We start from the raw sequence: 17,493 nt of genomic DNA, 5'->3' as shown, positions 1-17,493 counted from the left end.
GAAGGTGACCCTGCCCAGGGCAGGGGGTGGGAACAAGGTGGCCTTTAATGTCCCTTCCAACCCCAACCATTCTGGGACTCTGTGCCTTACAGTGGCTTTGTGCACCTGATCTTCATTTCAGAGGTGAGAATATGTGTAGTATAAAACTATTTCCAATCATACCTTAATTCCTAAATTAAAGACAAAAAGCACTGAAGTAAAAATACAGATTTTTGTCTGGTCACTGCAGTGTTTTATGTTTAACAAAAAAAAGGGTTTAGAATAAACTTGAAACACATGACAGGAAAAAAGTTTTGCTACTTTTTTTAACTACTGCTGAGTCCCATATTAATGTTTCCAGGCACTGTTTATTCCACAGTTGCTCCCTGTGCATTGCAGGCCTGCCTATGGAAGTGAGTTGCTGTGACCAAGCAAGGCTACTTTCAGCCCTGCATTCACCTGCTCTTCCAAAAACATTTTTTGGGAACAGCCAACCAAGGTGGCACTCCCCTCTCCACGTTAAAAGTGCTGCAAGGTTCAGAGGCATTAAAACAACCACAGTTATTGTGACAAGGTCGCTGCCTCTGAGGCAAACCCCTCCTGTTTCAACTCTCTCATTACTACAGGCAGCAGGAACTGGAAAGGCTGGGTTACACACAAATACCTGTGGCTCAGGGTGGGATGGGGATGGAGGGAGGGGAAAGCATCAGTGTTTTTTTAGTCAGTGTTCCCTGTTCATGCCATTGATAGCCCATGAAAGGCTTGCAAACAGGTTTTGGGCTGATAGGTTTGCTGTGGATGATTTCTCACAGCTGTAGATCAGTGGGATGGCAAGAGGATGGCACAGCCCTTGAAGGGCTTAGTAAGCATTCTTGAAAGTGTTTCCTCCTCCAAGCTAATAAAAATGCTTAAAGTTAATGTAACATCAGTGCTCTGGCTTGAGGCTTTTCACTCTTATAGCCTTAGATGGTGCCTATGTGTTAGTTGTGGGTTTTTTTGCTTGGTTGGGTTTTGCTCCCATCAGTGAAGGGGATGAGAGGCAGAATAAGCAGTGGGCCCACAGAAGAGGACTTAAAAATCTAAAGAGATTGGCTTTTATTTTTCTTTCTCCCCCCCAGGTGGACACAGCAGCAGCAGATGGACTGCCTGGCCCAAACACCCACTGAGAAGAGGTGAAGGCATTTTCTGCCTTTTAATCTGTAAACAGACTCCTGGAGTTTCTCTTTTTTGAAAGGAAACAGTTTACATAGTTATTCCTTATATTGTTGCTCCCTATCCATGACAGAGACCTCCACTCTCAGGAACACACATTTTGGAAGCACTGTCACATATATGAATGCAAAATAATTCGAATATAAATGCAAGAAACAAAACCAAGCAAGCAATATATTCACAAATGTAATTTACTTCACACTGCTTATGTGGAACTGATTTTTAAATTTTTGACTGATTATTTTTTTACACTTGCATTTTTCTGAGTTTTGACAAGAAGAATTAAGTCTCAGGGAGGGAAAGGACTTCATGTACGGACTCCCCAAGGTGTTTTATCTGCAAACCAAGGCAGAACTGGATTCCCTGTCCCAGAGAGGGGCGAGTCCTCATTGATCACTATTCATTACTTCATGGAAGCTCATGGGAATGGTGTTCCCAATCCTGCTGCGTGCAGCAGCAGGCCCTGGATGTCACACAGCCCACATGAAACATTCCTCAGGCCAGCAAGGGACGGACACAGAGCAGGGAAATGCAGAAAACCTCTTACAGCGCGGGAACTGGGGGCACTATAGCGCCGGCTCCCGCTGTAAACGCTCTCCTCGTACACAGACGCCTACAATTAAAACACAGAGTCAGCACAGGAGTGGCAGCTGAAGCTGATTTGAATCACAAATTCAAATGGACACGTGGCAGCGAGCAGGATGGGCAAGGACAGGGACATCTCCTGTGTGCAACCACAAGCAGCATGCAAGGGAAGGTCCAACGCGACCTGGGGAGCGCCACGGGAGACGTGCAGGACCTGACACATCCCGAGGCCATCACACCCCATGCATTTCTAACCCTTCTCCCAGGGCTTCAATTCAAGTCCAATTCAACACTTTGACTGCCTAGCCATGAAATGGCTACATCAATTCTTAAACTGTTCCCATCTGTTTCACCTTCATTGCTGGTGCTGGCAGTGAGAGGGAAAACTCCCACCTGATAAGCTTCACTTACCAGCCAGTTTAGGAAATTAATAAAATAGGAGGAAAATGCATATTTTAAGACTGTCTCCAGTTTAGCAGAGAGATATATGGCTCAGGAAACACAAGGGGAGTAGGAAACTCTACCTTTAAGCTTTGGGGAAAAGTTCCCAATTTTAAACAAGAAGGCAGGAATTTGTCTAAAGAAATTTGTGAACAGATTTTTGTGAGTTAAGCAAGCAGCAAGAATTGATGTTGCCTCTCTGTCCTGCTCCTGAAAATACACCAAGGAAGACAACTCTCTCCACATAGACACGACACCCGTGGCAGCATCACAACCCCGTGAGCACAGTCCCAACAGGAATTAAAGGAAGGATCAGCAACCCCAGGTCTGCACAAACAGCATCACACACGTGGCATTCAGATGGGTGGGACACCAGGGTGTGAGACAAATGCACCCCAACAGGAATTACAGACAGAGGCAGGAGACAACATGTGCATGGCTGGGGGTGAGTGGCTCTGGTGTTGGTGCATCTGGTGATGTTCAGAGCATCAGCACAACAAACCCTGTAACTCCTGGCTGGCAGAGCATCGCTGTACAGCAGGGAGGGCTGAAGGAGACAAGCACAACACTTTTTGGTTTGGCAGAGTAAATTAAACAAAAACAAAACAAAAAGGTGCCTACAGCAGAATTAACCCTCTTGGTGAGAGATTAGGATCACTACATGACAACAGAAGGAAAGCCAGTACAGAAAATATTAGTCATCTGCACCATGAAAGCATTAGATCTCAGCTCCCAAAGACCAAGAATACCAAGCAGACACGTGCATTTCCTACAGGAAGGGAGGGCAGGACAGTACGCAAAAGCAAAACAGCATAATTTAATTTTAGGTTGTTAAGCTGTTATTGTCTCCCACACATTTGTGTACAGGAGCCAGAAAAGGGGTTTCTCCTCACTTCAACCAAAGCCAGAAAAAGATCTGCACAGAAGTGCTTCAACATACACACAGCTGTAAGATCATCTCCTGTGTGCTTTATTATTCACAAATGCAGAGAAAACCCAACTAATTCAGGAAAAAATTCCAAGCACTTCAGTCAGAGCAGCCTGAAACAAGTGTTAGTAACCATCCCCCCCGAGATGCAGCAGTTCAACAACACAGCACTCGCTGTGTCTGGCAGAACTGGGTGCAAGAGAGACTCCAGCAGTGATCCCCAGCCCAGGGCTTGAGGCCAGGTCCTGCTGCCAGTGCCCCATCCATAGCCCTGTGCTGTGCCCCCAGGCAGGACCTGGAGCACTGCTGGAGCTCTGCTGGCACTGGGCTGGCTGAGCTCTGCCACACACAGGGGACAATCCAACCTCCTGGGGGTTTTACAGCTTCCCTGATGTTCTTCCAGCACTCTGGGAATTGCCTCTTGTAATTTCATCTTGTGCAGACTGGATTGTCTCAAGCTCACCAGACTGACACGCTATGCAGAGGAGCTGCCTCAAGTAAAGAACTTGAGGTAATTAAGATTTCCCTTATCTTTCCAGACCAATTGAGGCCATGGCAGACAAGGAAAGGGAGGAGCAGCAAAGGAAAACTGACTGTGCTCATTTGAAAACAGTTTTCCATTACTCATTCCAATCTCAAAAGGTCTGATTTGTTTGGGGCTTTTTAAAGTTTCACTAAAAAAGAGCTACAGTTGGTCCAAACTGATTCCTAAGTACAAGAGGTTGTATTATCCAAACAAAGTCCAGGCCAGGTGAAGCCAGAGGGCAACAGACCCAATTTCCATTTTGGGAAGAAAGTTGAGATGTGGAGGCATAGCTGCTGTTGGGGAGACCCAGGTCAGAGTAGTACGAAGCCTGCATTAAAACAAACAAAGCAGAAAAAAAAACCTCCTTGAGAACTCAGCTTCATTCTTTATTCCTTTAAAGGGAAGCAAAAAGTAAATTAGATGATCACAAACTGCAAAGCAGTCAAAGTGGTCACAGATGCAAAAAGAAGAGAGAACTGCATTATAGCTTTGAGGATGTGTGAAAATGATGTGACCAGAGACCAGGTCAGCTTTCTCCTGAGATCCTGAGGAGTTTATGTCCTGTAAGCTGAACCCTCAGGAGAAGGTGAGATCCTGGGAGATGGAGAGCAAAGTCAGGGATCAAAGCTGCTGGCTGTGCCCAGCAGGAAATGTGAGCAGCCCACTGTCAGATATAGCAAGACTGAGTGGGGAGAAAACTCTAAGAAGTGAGACTGTGTAAATTAAACATCTTCTTTAAATGAAGCACCTTCTTTCCCTGCTTCCTGCCTTGCATCCAGTCACAACTGCACTTTTGGTCCACTCCAGGGATCTTAATGTGGAATGGTTGTTCTGAAAGATCTCACACCTTCACCTGCTTTGCTACTCTCCAGAGCTCTCCTTTTACACCTGTTCCCTGACACCTTTCCTCTCCAAACATTTCCTCTCCAAACATTTCTCATGGGGGTCTAGACAGCCAAGGCTCTCTGCTTTCAGCAGTCAGCTTCTCACAAACCCTAACTCATCCTTGCTTCACCACTGTGGTCCTGTGGAGGCGTTAATTTCCTCACAAAGGAGGCAGATCTGTGGCAAATTAAAGAAATTAGTTTGCTTTCTTCTGTCACCACGAGCGAACACACCTTTAGATCTGACACAATACCCACAGGGACAGGCTGAGGGCAAATCATTGACCAACCTCAAGAAAAACCTAACCCAAGAAACAACCAACCACAAACCAAAACCCCCCAAACAATACCTGTAAAATAAGACTTTTACTGAAAGGAAACCTGAACTGAACTTCTTAAAGTTACTTTCATTCTGCACGTGGATTATTTAAGCACATGGCATTAATCATATTTAAGGGATCAACCTGTGACACTGCAAGTTCAGTGTCCACATGGAGATCAGTCCATTCTGTGACTTAAAACTGGACACTTATTGTAGAAATAGCCATTGCCAGCAGATTCATTCATCATTTCCCTGCTGTCCTGAAGAAATTTCCTCTTTTTCATTTTTCCTTGTCACTTCAACAATCTTTATGATTCAGCTTGGGCATTTTGGACAGAATACTCCTAAAAAGTGAATGCCAGCCAGGCTGGCATCAATTTGGTTTGAAGTTTCAGCTGTTCTGAGTTACCCCCAAACTCTCCTCCCCATCCTAATTAATAATTAATCCAAACAGCGATGGAACTACAAGGAACTAACGATGTTGCTGTAATTAAGCCTTACTCAGACTAAACCCCCATGCTGCAAATGCTAATTCCAGCATGATTTTAAATTATTTAAATGGAAACCAAACAACCTCTTCTCCCTGGATGACTTTCTTGCAGATATTTTGCTCTCCCTGCGGTCCTCGGAGCGCTGGAGCATGTCAGTGAAGAGTAAGAACATCATTTGTCACCAGTGCTACAGAATAAAGCTCCTTGAACTCCTCAGATGGGCCAGCAAGGGTGCCAGCAACAGGACAGGCTGTTTTCTTAGCAGCTCAAGCAACAGTATTTCATTTTCTCTTATCCATGTAGTGCCAGTTAAATTATAAAGCAGCAACAATTTTAAATGGACGTGAAATATCAGGTCCCCGGTCACTGTTTATCCTGCTTAACTTCATGCCTACAAAGTAACCCCTGAACTCTCTCTATGTTCAGTGTGTTATTGCTCAAACACTTGGCTAAATGGAGGCTTAAATGGAGTTTATTTTTGGCCTAAACACTGAGCTTTAGGCTGCATACCACTAAATTTCTTTAGAAGCCTTGCTAGCACAAAGATCAACAGGCTCTGAACTTTTGTCTGGCTTTGTTAAAATAAAGGGAAAAAAACCCCCAAACAGTCCCCCCTCTGCCCCCAGGCTGTGCTTGGACAACCCCTTTAAATCATTTGCACAATCCCCAGTATTTAACAAAGCAGGGCCAGGAGTTGCTATAATTGACACACAACACTTGCTGTGCTGGAACAGGAGGGAACACTGTGACCTGCATCCTCACAATGGAGTTAATAATTAAGCTTTTTTGGACTAGAAATAAAAGGTCGTCAATGTTAAGTAGTTAAGTGGGAACACTTGCACTGGCTCTTCAGCTCTGTAGGCGTTTCCAGCAACCCTAGCATATGGTTTATAAAGGAAAAAAACCCAAAAAACCAAAGGTGTTTAGTTAAGCAAACTTCAAATAAACAATGTGCATTTGGAGAAAATTCAATTTAATTCATCTTAACGATGCAAATCTCAAGGCATGGACTAAATTAGGAGATTCAGTACTACAGCAGGCATGAACACCTTGCAGAGGCTGAAAAGCTCTCATTCTGTTTCCAGCAGGTGGGAATCCTCCCTGCTAGTGCTGTCACAATGTAATTTTTACCCAGTTTTGTTTACAAGTTCAAGCAGTTCTGGCTTCCAAGATCTTTCTGTATGAATTTCTGAGACTCCTTACTCACAGCCTGATTTTTTGATATTTTTTTTTATTTCCCAGACAGTTTCTTGATGCACCTCCAGTGTCTGACAAACCCCAAACCCCACAACATGCAAGACAGGAAAAACCTGCTTCACCACCCAAAAGAATTTGCTAATTAGCTTTAATCCCATTAAATGGAGTAATAGAATTTTACAGCAATAGAAATCATCTACTAACCCTGCTAGATTTTCTACTCTGGGATGATCCATACACGTCTTCCTCATAACCATTGGTCTGTTATGGAAGGAAAGGAAAAAAAAAAAGGGAAAGAAAAAAAAAGGAGAGAAGAAAAATTGACGTAGACCCCCAAAGGGAATTTTTAAGCAAATGTCATCACTTATGAAAAGCAAAGGCAGAGACAGAACTTTTCAAAGATACACCAGGAACAGGAGCAGTGCAGGATTAGGTCATGATTTCAAACATGAGGACACGAACATTTGTGTCACTACCTCTAGAACAGCCAAAAATGTCAAGGATATTCCTGCTTGCCCTTTTTGATCCCCCACCCCCCCCTTTTTTTTTATGGCCTCCCTTATTATTACTGGTCTGTATTCAAACACTCTGTGAAGGGAAATAGGGGACAAAATGGGCACAAAAAGGAGATCAGAAACTGCAATAAAGGGCATATATCACTACAGCTATTTATACCTCAGGCAGCTAAGCACCTAAAAACCAGCAAACTCTAGTAGAAGAATTAATTCTATCTGAGAAACCCAGCTTAGTGAACATGCAGTGCTGTATAAATTATCTTCTTTTTGATTTTGAGCATCAAAATGAAAGCCAGACAGTGTCCATCTGCCACAGCCCAGGATTCTGCAGCAGGCTGAGAGCTGCTAAGAGATTTGGGTGGGCTCAGCTGTCCTCCCTGGTGTCAGGAAGATGTTTTCCCTCAAGGGAGGAAAAACAAACAGGCCCAGAAGGACTGTTCCATAAACAAGGTGAGGTGCTTCAAATCCCTGTGGCAGCAGTGCTGGGAATAAAACAAAACAATTACAGTGACTCAGTCCTGAGTCTGGGAATGAAGAAGAAGAAGAAGAAGAAGAGAGGACAGGCCCAAAAGTCTCCTCTATCAATAGCATTAAAAGCTCAGGTTTCCCCAGCAATTCACTGTTCTGGTATCACCTCACAACAAGCCCTGGTTTAACACTGAAAACAAGGAAGCACTCTGTGTATTTGGGGTGGGGGTTTAGTGGAAATTTAATTAGAATTTCTTTTAAAATTAAGTTTTGAAGTCCATGTTTTAATGTGTTCCCGAAATGAAAATCCACTAGAACCAATCTGAATCAATTTCCAAGAGAAATATTTATCATCACTTTACAGCAGCTTCCATAAAAAATTAAACAAATTAACTCAGAAACCAGTTCAGAGCCAAGCTGGGAACGCTACTTCTGGGAAAAGCTTAGATTCTCTATTGAAATGCAATATTATCAGCCAAATGGAAGGCAAACATCCAAGTTTCTTTTATTCAAGAACTGATTTGCAATACTGCTGTATAGCCTCCTCACACAGCTTGGCTTCTTTCCAGCTTTTACCAGGGCTTGTTTTTTGTTGTTTTTTTTTTCCAGGCTCCTTGAATTTCTCAAACACTTCCCTGAAGAATGGTTAAAATGGATTTCCAGCAGCTGATGGCAATGCTGCATCTCAGCCTCAGTGCAGACCAATTACCTCCACCACCCCTTTTATTGCCACACTGAGGACTTGTTTGCCTTTTTCAATGGTGTAATATTGATTAAATGTAACCTCTGATCACTATCTGAACCATCCTATTACTTTGTAATAGTACCTTCATTTTTCCCAGATGTGGTATTCCTCATTTGTTTTTACTGTTATTCTGTCTTGACAAGTTGTCTCCTGTTTACCATCATCATTTTCACTCTAACCTTGTATGAAACTGCCTTCACTCCCTGCACTTAGCCAGCCAGGCAATACAGACTCCTGGGGAACTGCTTTTCCCTCCTTAAAATACCCAGATGATGCTGTCTTAGATGGGAACAGACCAGCTGAGATCCTTCCCAGCTGCCTTGTTTTCTAACAAAGTTATTTTCCAACTGTACATTCCTTTTACAAGAATGAGATCTGGCCCAAGGTTTCACTAAATGTCACATAGAGACATGCCAAAAGCCTTACAGTCAATTTACAGTAACATCCTTTATGCCCTTAAATAATTACCTTAAACAATTCCTGCTAAGGAACTCCAGTTGAATTGGCATGATGAATTTTTACACAAGGCCAGGTTAATTTGTTATCACTTTACAGTTCAGTCCCTTCTAAAGGAATCTGCCTCTTTTGCCCTGTCTTTCAGATTTCAGCCTGAAGCCCCAGAGCTGAGGCTGTTTCCCCTGCCCCTCTGACCCATCCCCTCCAGAAACCTCTCCAGTGAATATTTTTGAAGGCAAATGCTCCAGGCAGCTCTTGGAGAGCAGGGTCAGTTTTATCTGACCTTCGTTTTAGGCCACATTTACATGCAAAGCATCTGACCCCTCACGAAATCTGGAACAAATCAAACTGCATACTAGAGAGGCTGAAATGACTCAATTTTACTTGCTCTCCCTTCAGTGACCCTATTTCTCTCTGTATTTTCTTCTTCCTTTTGACAAAGGAAACCATTCCGCTGTCATTGTGTCCATTTCTGCTTGTAAGGTTTCTTACCTCCGGCTGTGGCTCGTGCTCTCTCTATCCCACATCCAACTTCCAGCCCTCAGAAAAATTCTCTGCTTGTGTCCAGTATAGCAAAGAACCTCAAGCCAGACTCCACTTGTGATGAGGAGCCTTCCTTCCACAGAAATACTCCCAATTCAGCCTCTCTTGTGTCCTCTTTGCCTGCCTGAAATTGCTCCCTGTAAGATTCACCTCTGGCAGGGGCGTGGAATGAGATGGGCTTTAAGGGCCCTTCTTAACCCAAACCATTTGGGATTCTGGGATATTCTCTCAGTATTACCTATTTCTGTGCCATCTTACAACTCCAGTAAGGTTTTGAGTTTTTCTACTCTTTATGTACAGCATTGAATTAAGAGTTTGCATTATCCCACATTTGGGGGATGAACTGATGCTCGTTATTCCCTGGCAAGTGCTGGTAGTTTCAACATATCCTTGACATTGGGCTGGCAGCTCTCACACTTGCACACACTCCTTGTCCTGCCACAGTGGCTTTGTAGGCAGAACCCTCTCTGAGACAGATAAAAATACATACTGCTTTGGAGTAGTTCTTCTTTTTGGTCCTCTCACTCTCTAATCCAGCCTGCAGTGGGATTAAGAATGGGGGGTGAGAAGATCAGTGAGTCTGTGCACACCCATCCTGAGGCAGGCATGCACATCCCCATGCAGGAACATGAGCAGAGCACGGCTCAGTGAGTGCCCAGCAGTGAATCCACCCTCGGAGTCAAACGCCCAGTTATTAGGGAATATTGTTAAAATGATGATAGTGCTGTCAAATTTAGCAGCTACAGCTCCAATCAGTCACGCTGGCTGGCTTCAGTCAATTAACAGAGCTACCAGCTGTCCATCCTGACTGTATCAATACAGCCATGCAAAACCCAAATGTGTTTGAACTATTCTGGGATGTAGGTCACGCACAAATAGATGCATTCCTAATGGGAAATAGCGCCGGGGATGAAGGGGAGGCGAAAAGCAGGAGAATCTATGGAATTGCACTCCCCAGTTTCCTTCCTGCAGACACCAGGACACCTCCAGTTAACACAAGGCAGCAGGAAATGTTTTAAACTGAGATCTAATCCTCATTGCTCCTTTCTGTTCTTTCAGGAGCCAGCTTTCTCTCAGTGTTTGTGAGAGGAAATACTCGCTATCAAAGCATAATTATTAATCTGATTTTGTCCTCTAGAGTGAAGGGAACACAAGCTGCAGCTTTGGTAGGCAATGTGTTTGTCCTGTCACCTTTGCTAGATCTATTTACAGTGAGTTTATGAGATCTTTATTCCTTTCCAGATCTGTGCTGAAATAAATCCAGATGCATCTGGTCCAACAATGGACAGTTTTTTAGGGGAAATCCAAGCCATTCTGCTCTGCCTGTGGTAACTACTGGGCTAAACCTAGCTCAGATCTCTCTAATCATTTGTCACTTCTCATCTGAATTGTGCAGAGCAGGAGGAGAGGGAAGTGGCATCCTGACATCACAGACCACAAACTGCCTCAGGATCCTTCCAGATCACACTGATCTCAGAGCAGTTATCAGAACCTGTGTTAGCTTCTTCTTCATGATTAGTTTTTGAACACAACACACACACACACTGCAAATTGCAGGCTATTCTCACCACTGGGTAGGTGCTGGCATATTCCAAATGAGACTGTAAAGGCATGAGAGGAGAGGAAAATCAGAACAAAAAGGAAAACACAAGTTATGTCAATCAAAGGAACTCCCCAAAACAAAACAAACAAACACAAAAATAGGCAGGGAGATGTAAATCCCAACTAAAGAACTTAGATAAATGCAAGGTTTCTTGAACAAAGGGACAAGTTTGGAAGTTGGGAGGATACAAACAAGGATGCATGAATTAATCAGGAGTGATTGATAACACAATATTTCATGCTGGTGGTGTTGGATTAGAGGCAGCCAGCTGGGAAGTAGGAGAACCAGGACAAATGAAATAGAAAAGGGACTGAAGAGAGGCCCAAGAGCCTCAACACAGAATGATGTTACTGAACTTCCTAGGAAAATCTGCATGATACAGAATTGAACTTGCACAACTCCTGAAACACAAGTGGCAGGAGCTGTTGATGGGTTCAGGATCATCAGAAAAGCTGCTGAAGAAGCCTCTCCATGGCAGCTGAGGAGCCACAGATACAGCCAAGCCAGGACTCCCTGGATCCCAGTCCCTGTTTGCAGCACACCCACAGCTGTGGAGCTTCAGCCCATTTGCTGGCCTGGTCTAATGAATATCTCTGGAGGTTCTGCAGTGTGGAGCACTGCCAGCTCTGCCAGAAGCATTCAGAAGCTCCCCAAAAGCTACTGCAGCACATCTCTGGTGCTTGCAGTCCAGGCATCCACTTCAAAAATATTCCAGGAGAAAAGCCCAGAGTGAAACCCACACAGATCAGTGGGGTGGTGAAGCCCTAGGGAGAAGTTGAATGTCTGATATTGGCTCATTTCAGTGAAAACTTCCTGTATAGAAGGGAAGCACAGCTACAAAAAGGAACCCCTGACACCACCAGCCCCTCCCAGTGCAAGGAGCCTAAGTGCCAAAGATGGAAGATGAATTTTTAAAAAATTGCATCCTGAAACAATGGGAGGAGAGCCTTCAAATATCCAAAAAGACAACATCATTCAGAATTCTCCAAGTCATTTTATAAACCCTTCGTGAACATAAGGCAACTGTTTTTGTGTTTTTGATGCTGTCTTCAGGCTAAAGTAGCTCCAAAGCCAAACTGGACACTAGAATTCAGGTAATTTTTTAGGATTGGTCAAAATTCTGGGGGTTTTTATCTTTGTTATTTTGAAGACAGATGCAGCAAGAGCCAAACCTTCACAGATTAGCCAGAGATGTGGTCAAATTACTAAAAGCATCTCCTGTATCCACACTGGGAAAGTGATCAGAGAGGCTGTTTAGAAGGGCCTGGAGTGGCAGGAAAGGAAAGAATGGCTTTAAACTGAAAATAAATTTAAAAAAAAAATAGGTTTAAATTGTGTATTAAGAAGAAATTCTTCCCTGTGATGGAGGTGAGGCCCAGCACAGGTTGCCTTGGAAAGCTATGGCTGCTCCCTGGAAGTGTTCCAGACCAGGCTGGATGGGGCTTGGAGCAATCTGGGATAGTGGAAGGCGTCCCTGCCCATGGCAGAGGGTGGAACAAGATGATTTTAAGGTCTTTTCCAACTCAACCCATTCTGTGATATTATCAGTTAATTGTGAATAAAACAACTGGAAGACATAGAAGAGTAAATTTCAGTTCAGACTGGCAAATATTTACGTGCTTCTACAATCCCAGTGACACAAGAATGAGGGAAGGAAGCTCTGTCAAAACTTTTCCTGTTTTTGCCCAAGTGTCAGTGCATCCACCAAATGCTGCTTTATGGGGACAGGGTCTGTGCAACACCACTGAGAAGCCCCAGCATGGAAAGTTTCAGTCAGATCCTTCTGCCAGAGAAGGACATTCCTTGCAGAAGTATGAGGAATTTGGGGCCATCCCACAGAGCAGCTGCAGGCTGCTGTTCACCAGGCCAGCGCTGGTTATTGCAACCTGAGACTGCTTGGGGAAAAAAGGCCAGAAAAGCTCCTCCAAGGAATGATGAGGAGGCAGAATGCAAGGCTTCTGTTCTTTAAATGTCTATAAACCACAGGATTGTGTTGCAAAAACACCTCTAGAAAGAATCAGTGGTGGATTTCCATGAAGAGAAGATGTTTCAGATGAAGATGTGTCATAAACACAGAGCCAGTGTGTTTGCATCGTGCCGCATTACAGCCAGGGATAAACAACCCATTTGTGTTGTCATCACCTTCTAAATAGATGGAATTGATATTTCAACTGAGCTAGAGATTTTTTTCCCCCTCCAAAAAACACTTCCATATGTCAACATTTAACCCTAAGTAAAATAAACACCACTTTTCACGTTCAGCTGTGCAGAGAGAGGCTTTTCTTCACTGAATCTTTGGAGCTTTGAGGCATCTCCTAGCTCTGAAAAGCACTCAGGTTTGTCATCTTGAGGAAAAAAGGTTTTAACAGCACTTCATAAGTATCAATAAGGATTCCATTAAAAGGGGAACAAGGCAGCATTTTATATTTTGAAGCACATTTTGTGCAATATTACAGTGGGATTCCTGAGCAGGCTCTGCAGTAGCAATTTATTTATTTTTTTTAGTAAGTCTTGTAGACTCTATGTTAAAACAGAGTTAAGGTTTATATAAATATGTGTTATCTGGGAAAATACTGTCTGGACATTTTGAGGAAAAAAAACAAACCAGTGTTTGAACTTTTCCTACAGATGAGTACCCAGTGCTTTACTAATCCTGCCCTCCACAAAGCCCAGGCCTGCAGATGATTTTCAAGTATTTCTAAAGCATTTTTAAAGCAAGTAACCAGTGATAGAACCTAAGGGAATGGCTGGAGCTGTGTCAGAGGGATTTTGGGTTATATGTCAGGTAAAGGTTCTTCCCCCAGAGTGCTGGGGCACTGACCAGGCTCCAGAGGGAATGGGCACAGCCCCAAGGCTGCCAGAGCTCCAGGAGCCTTTGGACAACACTCTCAGGATTGTTGGGGTGTCTGTGCAGGGACAAGAGCTGGATCAATGATCCCTGTGGGTCACTTCCAGCTCAGGCTATTCTGTTATTTTATGATTATTCCCCTGCAATTTCCACTGATCAATCACTTCTGGTTTCCTGAGCTAATAAACACCAACCCCATTAGCATTTCCCCTTCCCAAATTTCCAAGTATCAAGAGTGAAACAGGGGAGCTTACAAGGTGCATGCAGATACCAATGTCTTGGCTAAGTCCTTCCTGCAAGAGCAAAGAGCAGTGACCACAAAGGGTCCTGTGCAGGGCACACACTGGAGAGAACCAGTGATCCACGTGTACTTGAAAAAACCCTACATGGAACACGTCAAGGATGATCCCCTGGGAGTGGGGGGCACAGGGGGACAGTGACACCCAAAGACAGACATGCACACAGAGATTGCAGTTTTTACCAACCCTCAGGCTTCCACGGCTACCCACTGACATGCGCTCATCTTCATCCGAAGCCTAGCGAGAGAAAGCGTAGAGACAAAAAAAAACAGTGAAAAGAACACAGGTAACAGGCACTGAGGCAAATGCTGATTGATGGCTTTGATGGGACAGGAGGAAGGGAAAGATGCAAAAACTCAATGTTTATAAAAAAGAATGGCATTGAAAGTTTAAGCAGAAAGCAAATGAAACCATACCCTGCCCAAGAAACACTCAAGCATTTTACTGTAGGGTGAAGGAGGAGCTTGCTCTATGCTCTTGGCTCTTTAATGAACATTAAACACTCCAAACAGGTTATTTCCTCACTTTCACCCCCTCTATTCTTGCACATTTGCAAAGGCTCCCTGGAGTGACTGGGGAGAGGACAGAGAAGGCAGGAAGTGGCTTTGGGGTTTCCACTTGCCGGGGGTGACGGGAGCTTGCTTTGGCTCTTTTCTTTTGAGAGGGAAGTGCCTTATACACATCTGTTTTCTTAATCTGAAATGTCTGGCTAAACAAGAAAAGCAAAAGTAGGTACTGACCGAGGCATTTCTTCGGGCTCTACGGGAATAACGCTCACTGTCTTCCTACCAAGGCAGCAGAGAGAAAACAGAGGGAGGTGGTGAGAGGACAGACACGGCAACAGAGTGTTCCAGAAACACACAGTGAACTCCAGCCACGCTTAGGAGACAGTCAAGTTAAACCAAAAAATGGGAGGTGATACCCTGCCAAAGTAGAAAAACCCTTCCTCCCTCCTATGTGACCCCAAATTTCTTCCCCTCTGCTACACAGCCTCTGCGACACTGGAAACGCTGTCAGATGTTTCACATTTCAACAGGCCAATTTTAACAAATTAATCTGCTACTGAATTTAGAAACAGCAGTAGAAAACATAAAAAAAAATAAAATAAAAATGGTTTCAACATTGTAGTCAACAGGTTCTCACAGGTGAGCTGATTTCCAGGCAAGGGAACTGCCAGTAAGGTGGAGCTATGCTCATCCAGCAAGGATTCGAGGAGACTCAGTGTGAGTCTGGCGTGGTTGGGTGGTCCATGCAAACCAGCACTTATTGATTAAATATCAAAGACCAAGGAGTTTGGGAAGTTACCTTCCACACTGGAAGCCAGCTGCTCAATTTTGCCTTTTCCATTGTGCACTACTCAGCTTTGGCAGGCAAGGCCACAGCTTTCATCTGGCATTGCTGGTAACTGGTTTTATAAACTTAGGGTTGAAAGACGTTTGAAGCCAGTGACTTCCAGCCCATTAGCAACTTCATCATCTCATATCATGGGTATTAAAACAGTCAGATGTTGCTAGTGGCTCAATACTGTATTCACTGGTTTTAGCAAATTCTAAAATCCAGGACATTGTATTATTGGAAAAAAACAAAGATTACCACCATAACAGTAATAACTCATCTGAGGGATTCCCTTGGACCAGTAAGTGCTAAGGGAAATGAAACAGCATGAGTGAAACTTGTCCACAATTTACCTGAAGGCAGATTTAAGAACACTCAAATGGTGATGAAACCCACAAAGAGTAAAATGAGCACAAATGCTCCCTGTATCACAAGGGGCTTTAACAGGTTTTTATCCTAACCTAATCTTCCAGCCATAGTGTGGACACAGGTCTGTAAAAAGAGATGGCTCTAACCCAGTCCTTGCCAGTATTAAGCTGACCAAAACTCACATTTCAGTTGGAAAAGCAAGACTGTGGGATTGCTTGGAGCAGAACTCACACTCCCAATGCATGAAAATACCTATTTTGAGGGATCTCAAACTCTATGAACTACACAGAACTTCAACACACAAAAGTTGTTGAGCTACGTTGATCAAGTCCTACCATCCATTGCTCGATGTCTCCCCACTTAGTATCCAGCCCATAATATTTCTACAGACAGAAAAGGGAAAAAAAAGTAGAATTTAGATGAGAAAAGCAAACACAGAACATTTAGACATGCACTGCCAGGCCTTGGCCAAGCCACACAGCTCCACATGAACGTGCCAGGGAGAGCTGTGGCACACGGCACCGGAGCCCTCTGCAGAACGTGCCTGGCAAAAGCTGCTGGGAAAAGGGAAAGGGGAAAGGGGAAAGGGGAAAGGGGAAAGGGGAAAGGGGAAAGGGGAAAGGGGAGTTTGGGGATGACCAAAGCTCAGCAGCTTCTCCTCCCACAGCAGTGCAAAAGCCCCCGTGCTGGGGGGACAGGAGCAAGGAGAGTAATGAGTCTTGAATTCCTGACCCAGTTAAGTCAAGACTCATTACAAGGGAGGCGAGCACAGGACACTTCCAGGATGAAAATTGCTGTCAAATCATGTTTCCCGTAAAGGTTTGTCAAACTGGGCAGACAAGTTGGATACAACTCCTCACTGGGCACCCTGATTTGCTGGATCTCTGCTCCACAGAGCTCCTTTCAGAGCTTTTTGCCTACATTTGACCCACCTGACAGCAGTGGCAGCACCAACAAAGGTGCAAGAGGACAAGATCCACCAATGCAGGCAAGGACAACACTGGGAACTTCCCAATGAACTTGAATTTCCTCCAGGCAGGAAGTTGTTCAAAGATCCACAGGTTTAACGGGACTTTTCTTCCTCCCCAAACAAACCTGTCAAATCTGGTCTCAGGAATTTTGCATTTTTAGTGGTGCCCATTAAAATGATTCCTGTGCAAATTAAAATCACTGGCCTAAAGTGCAGCTATAGCCAAGTGGAAATGCTGCTTAATTAAGGAAGAATAATATGTATTTTAGAGCTTGCTTACAGGCTTGAGGAGGCAGGAGTATCAACAGCCAAAACCTTGGGAAATTATCAAAAAAAAAATCAGAAACCTGTTCTGTATTGCACTCTGGTTTTAGCACTCACTCAATGGCATTAATGTAATTTTATTTTCACCCTTCAAAACACATTCACTATTTATCGATAAACCAAAACAAGCAGCTGCACATTCTTCAGTGTTATATTATTTTATTCCCACTTCAGATTCATAACTTACACACCAGCTTGTTATAAAATTAACTGTTATGCACATCCCAGCCTGAGAATGACCTCTAAAAATTCCATGAACTCCCAGAGCTTTGTACACGATGAGAACCTACAGATTATATGCTTTGTAGTAAAGCAGGTCAGGTAAAGCCTTATTAGAGGCTTTTTAGCCATTAACAGACTGAGAACATTTTCTAACACTAGACATCATTTTAAAAAACTGAAACACACTATTAAAATGGAAAATCCTTTTTCACTATCAGGAAGGATCCATAA

General features: G+C 43.8%; 1 protein-coding gene across 31 annotated transcripts in view; it reads right to left on the bottom strand.

The window, feature by feature from the left end:
* LRRFIP1 (LRR binding FLII interacting protein 1) overlaps window positions 1-17,493 on the bottom strand; it is a 100,250-nt gene that overhangs the window by 30,700 nt on the left and 52,057 nt on the right. For 7 of the 31 annotated variants that reach the window (XM_019007483.1, XM_019007487.2, XM_019007458.2 and 4 more), the window contains exons 4-12: window positions 16,082-16,129; window positions 14,783-14,827; window positions 14,229-14,279; window positions 10,861-10,893; window positions 9,783-9,830; window positions 6,770-6,826; window positions 3,919-3,999; window positions 2,720-2,764; window positions 1,739-1,804 (exon numbers count right to left, since the gene is read on the bottom strand). The exons of 6 other annotated variants lie outside the window; for them this stretch is intronic. In XM_019007483.1, the coding sequence (XP_018863028.1) occupies window positions 1,739-1,804; window positions 2,720-2,764; window positions 3,919-3,999; window positions 6,770-6,826; window positions 9,783-9,830; window positions 10,861-10,893; window positions 14,229-14,279; window positions 14,783-14,827; window positions 16,082-16,129 (474 nt within the window). The remainder of the gene's footprint in view (window positions 1-1,738; window positions 1,805-2,719; window positions 2,765-3,918; window positions 4,000-6,769; window positions 6,827-9,782; window positions 9,831-10,860; window positions 10,894-14,228; window positions 14,280-14,782; window positions 14,828-16,081; window positions 16,130-17,493) is intronic. 18 more of the 31 variants (XM_019007485.1, XM_019007463.2, XM_019007475.2 and 15 more) reach the window with 16 other exon arrangements.

The sequence above is a fragment of the Parus major genome, chromosome 7 (assembly GCF_001522545.3).
Source record: "Parus major isolate Abel chromosome 7, Parus_major1.1, whole genome shotgun sequence".
In the NCBI taxonomy this organism is placed as follows: Eukaryota; Metazoa; Chordata; class Aves; order Passeriformes; family Paridae; genus Parus; species Parus major.
This window is presented reverse-complemented; position numbering and strand designations above follow the sequence as displayed.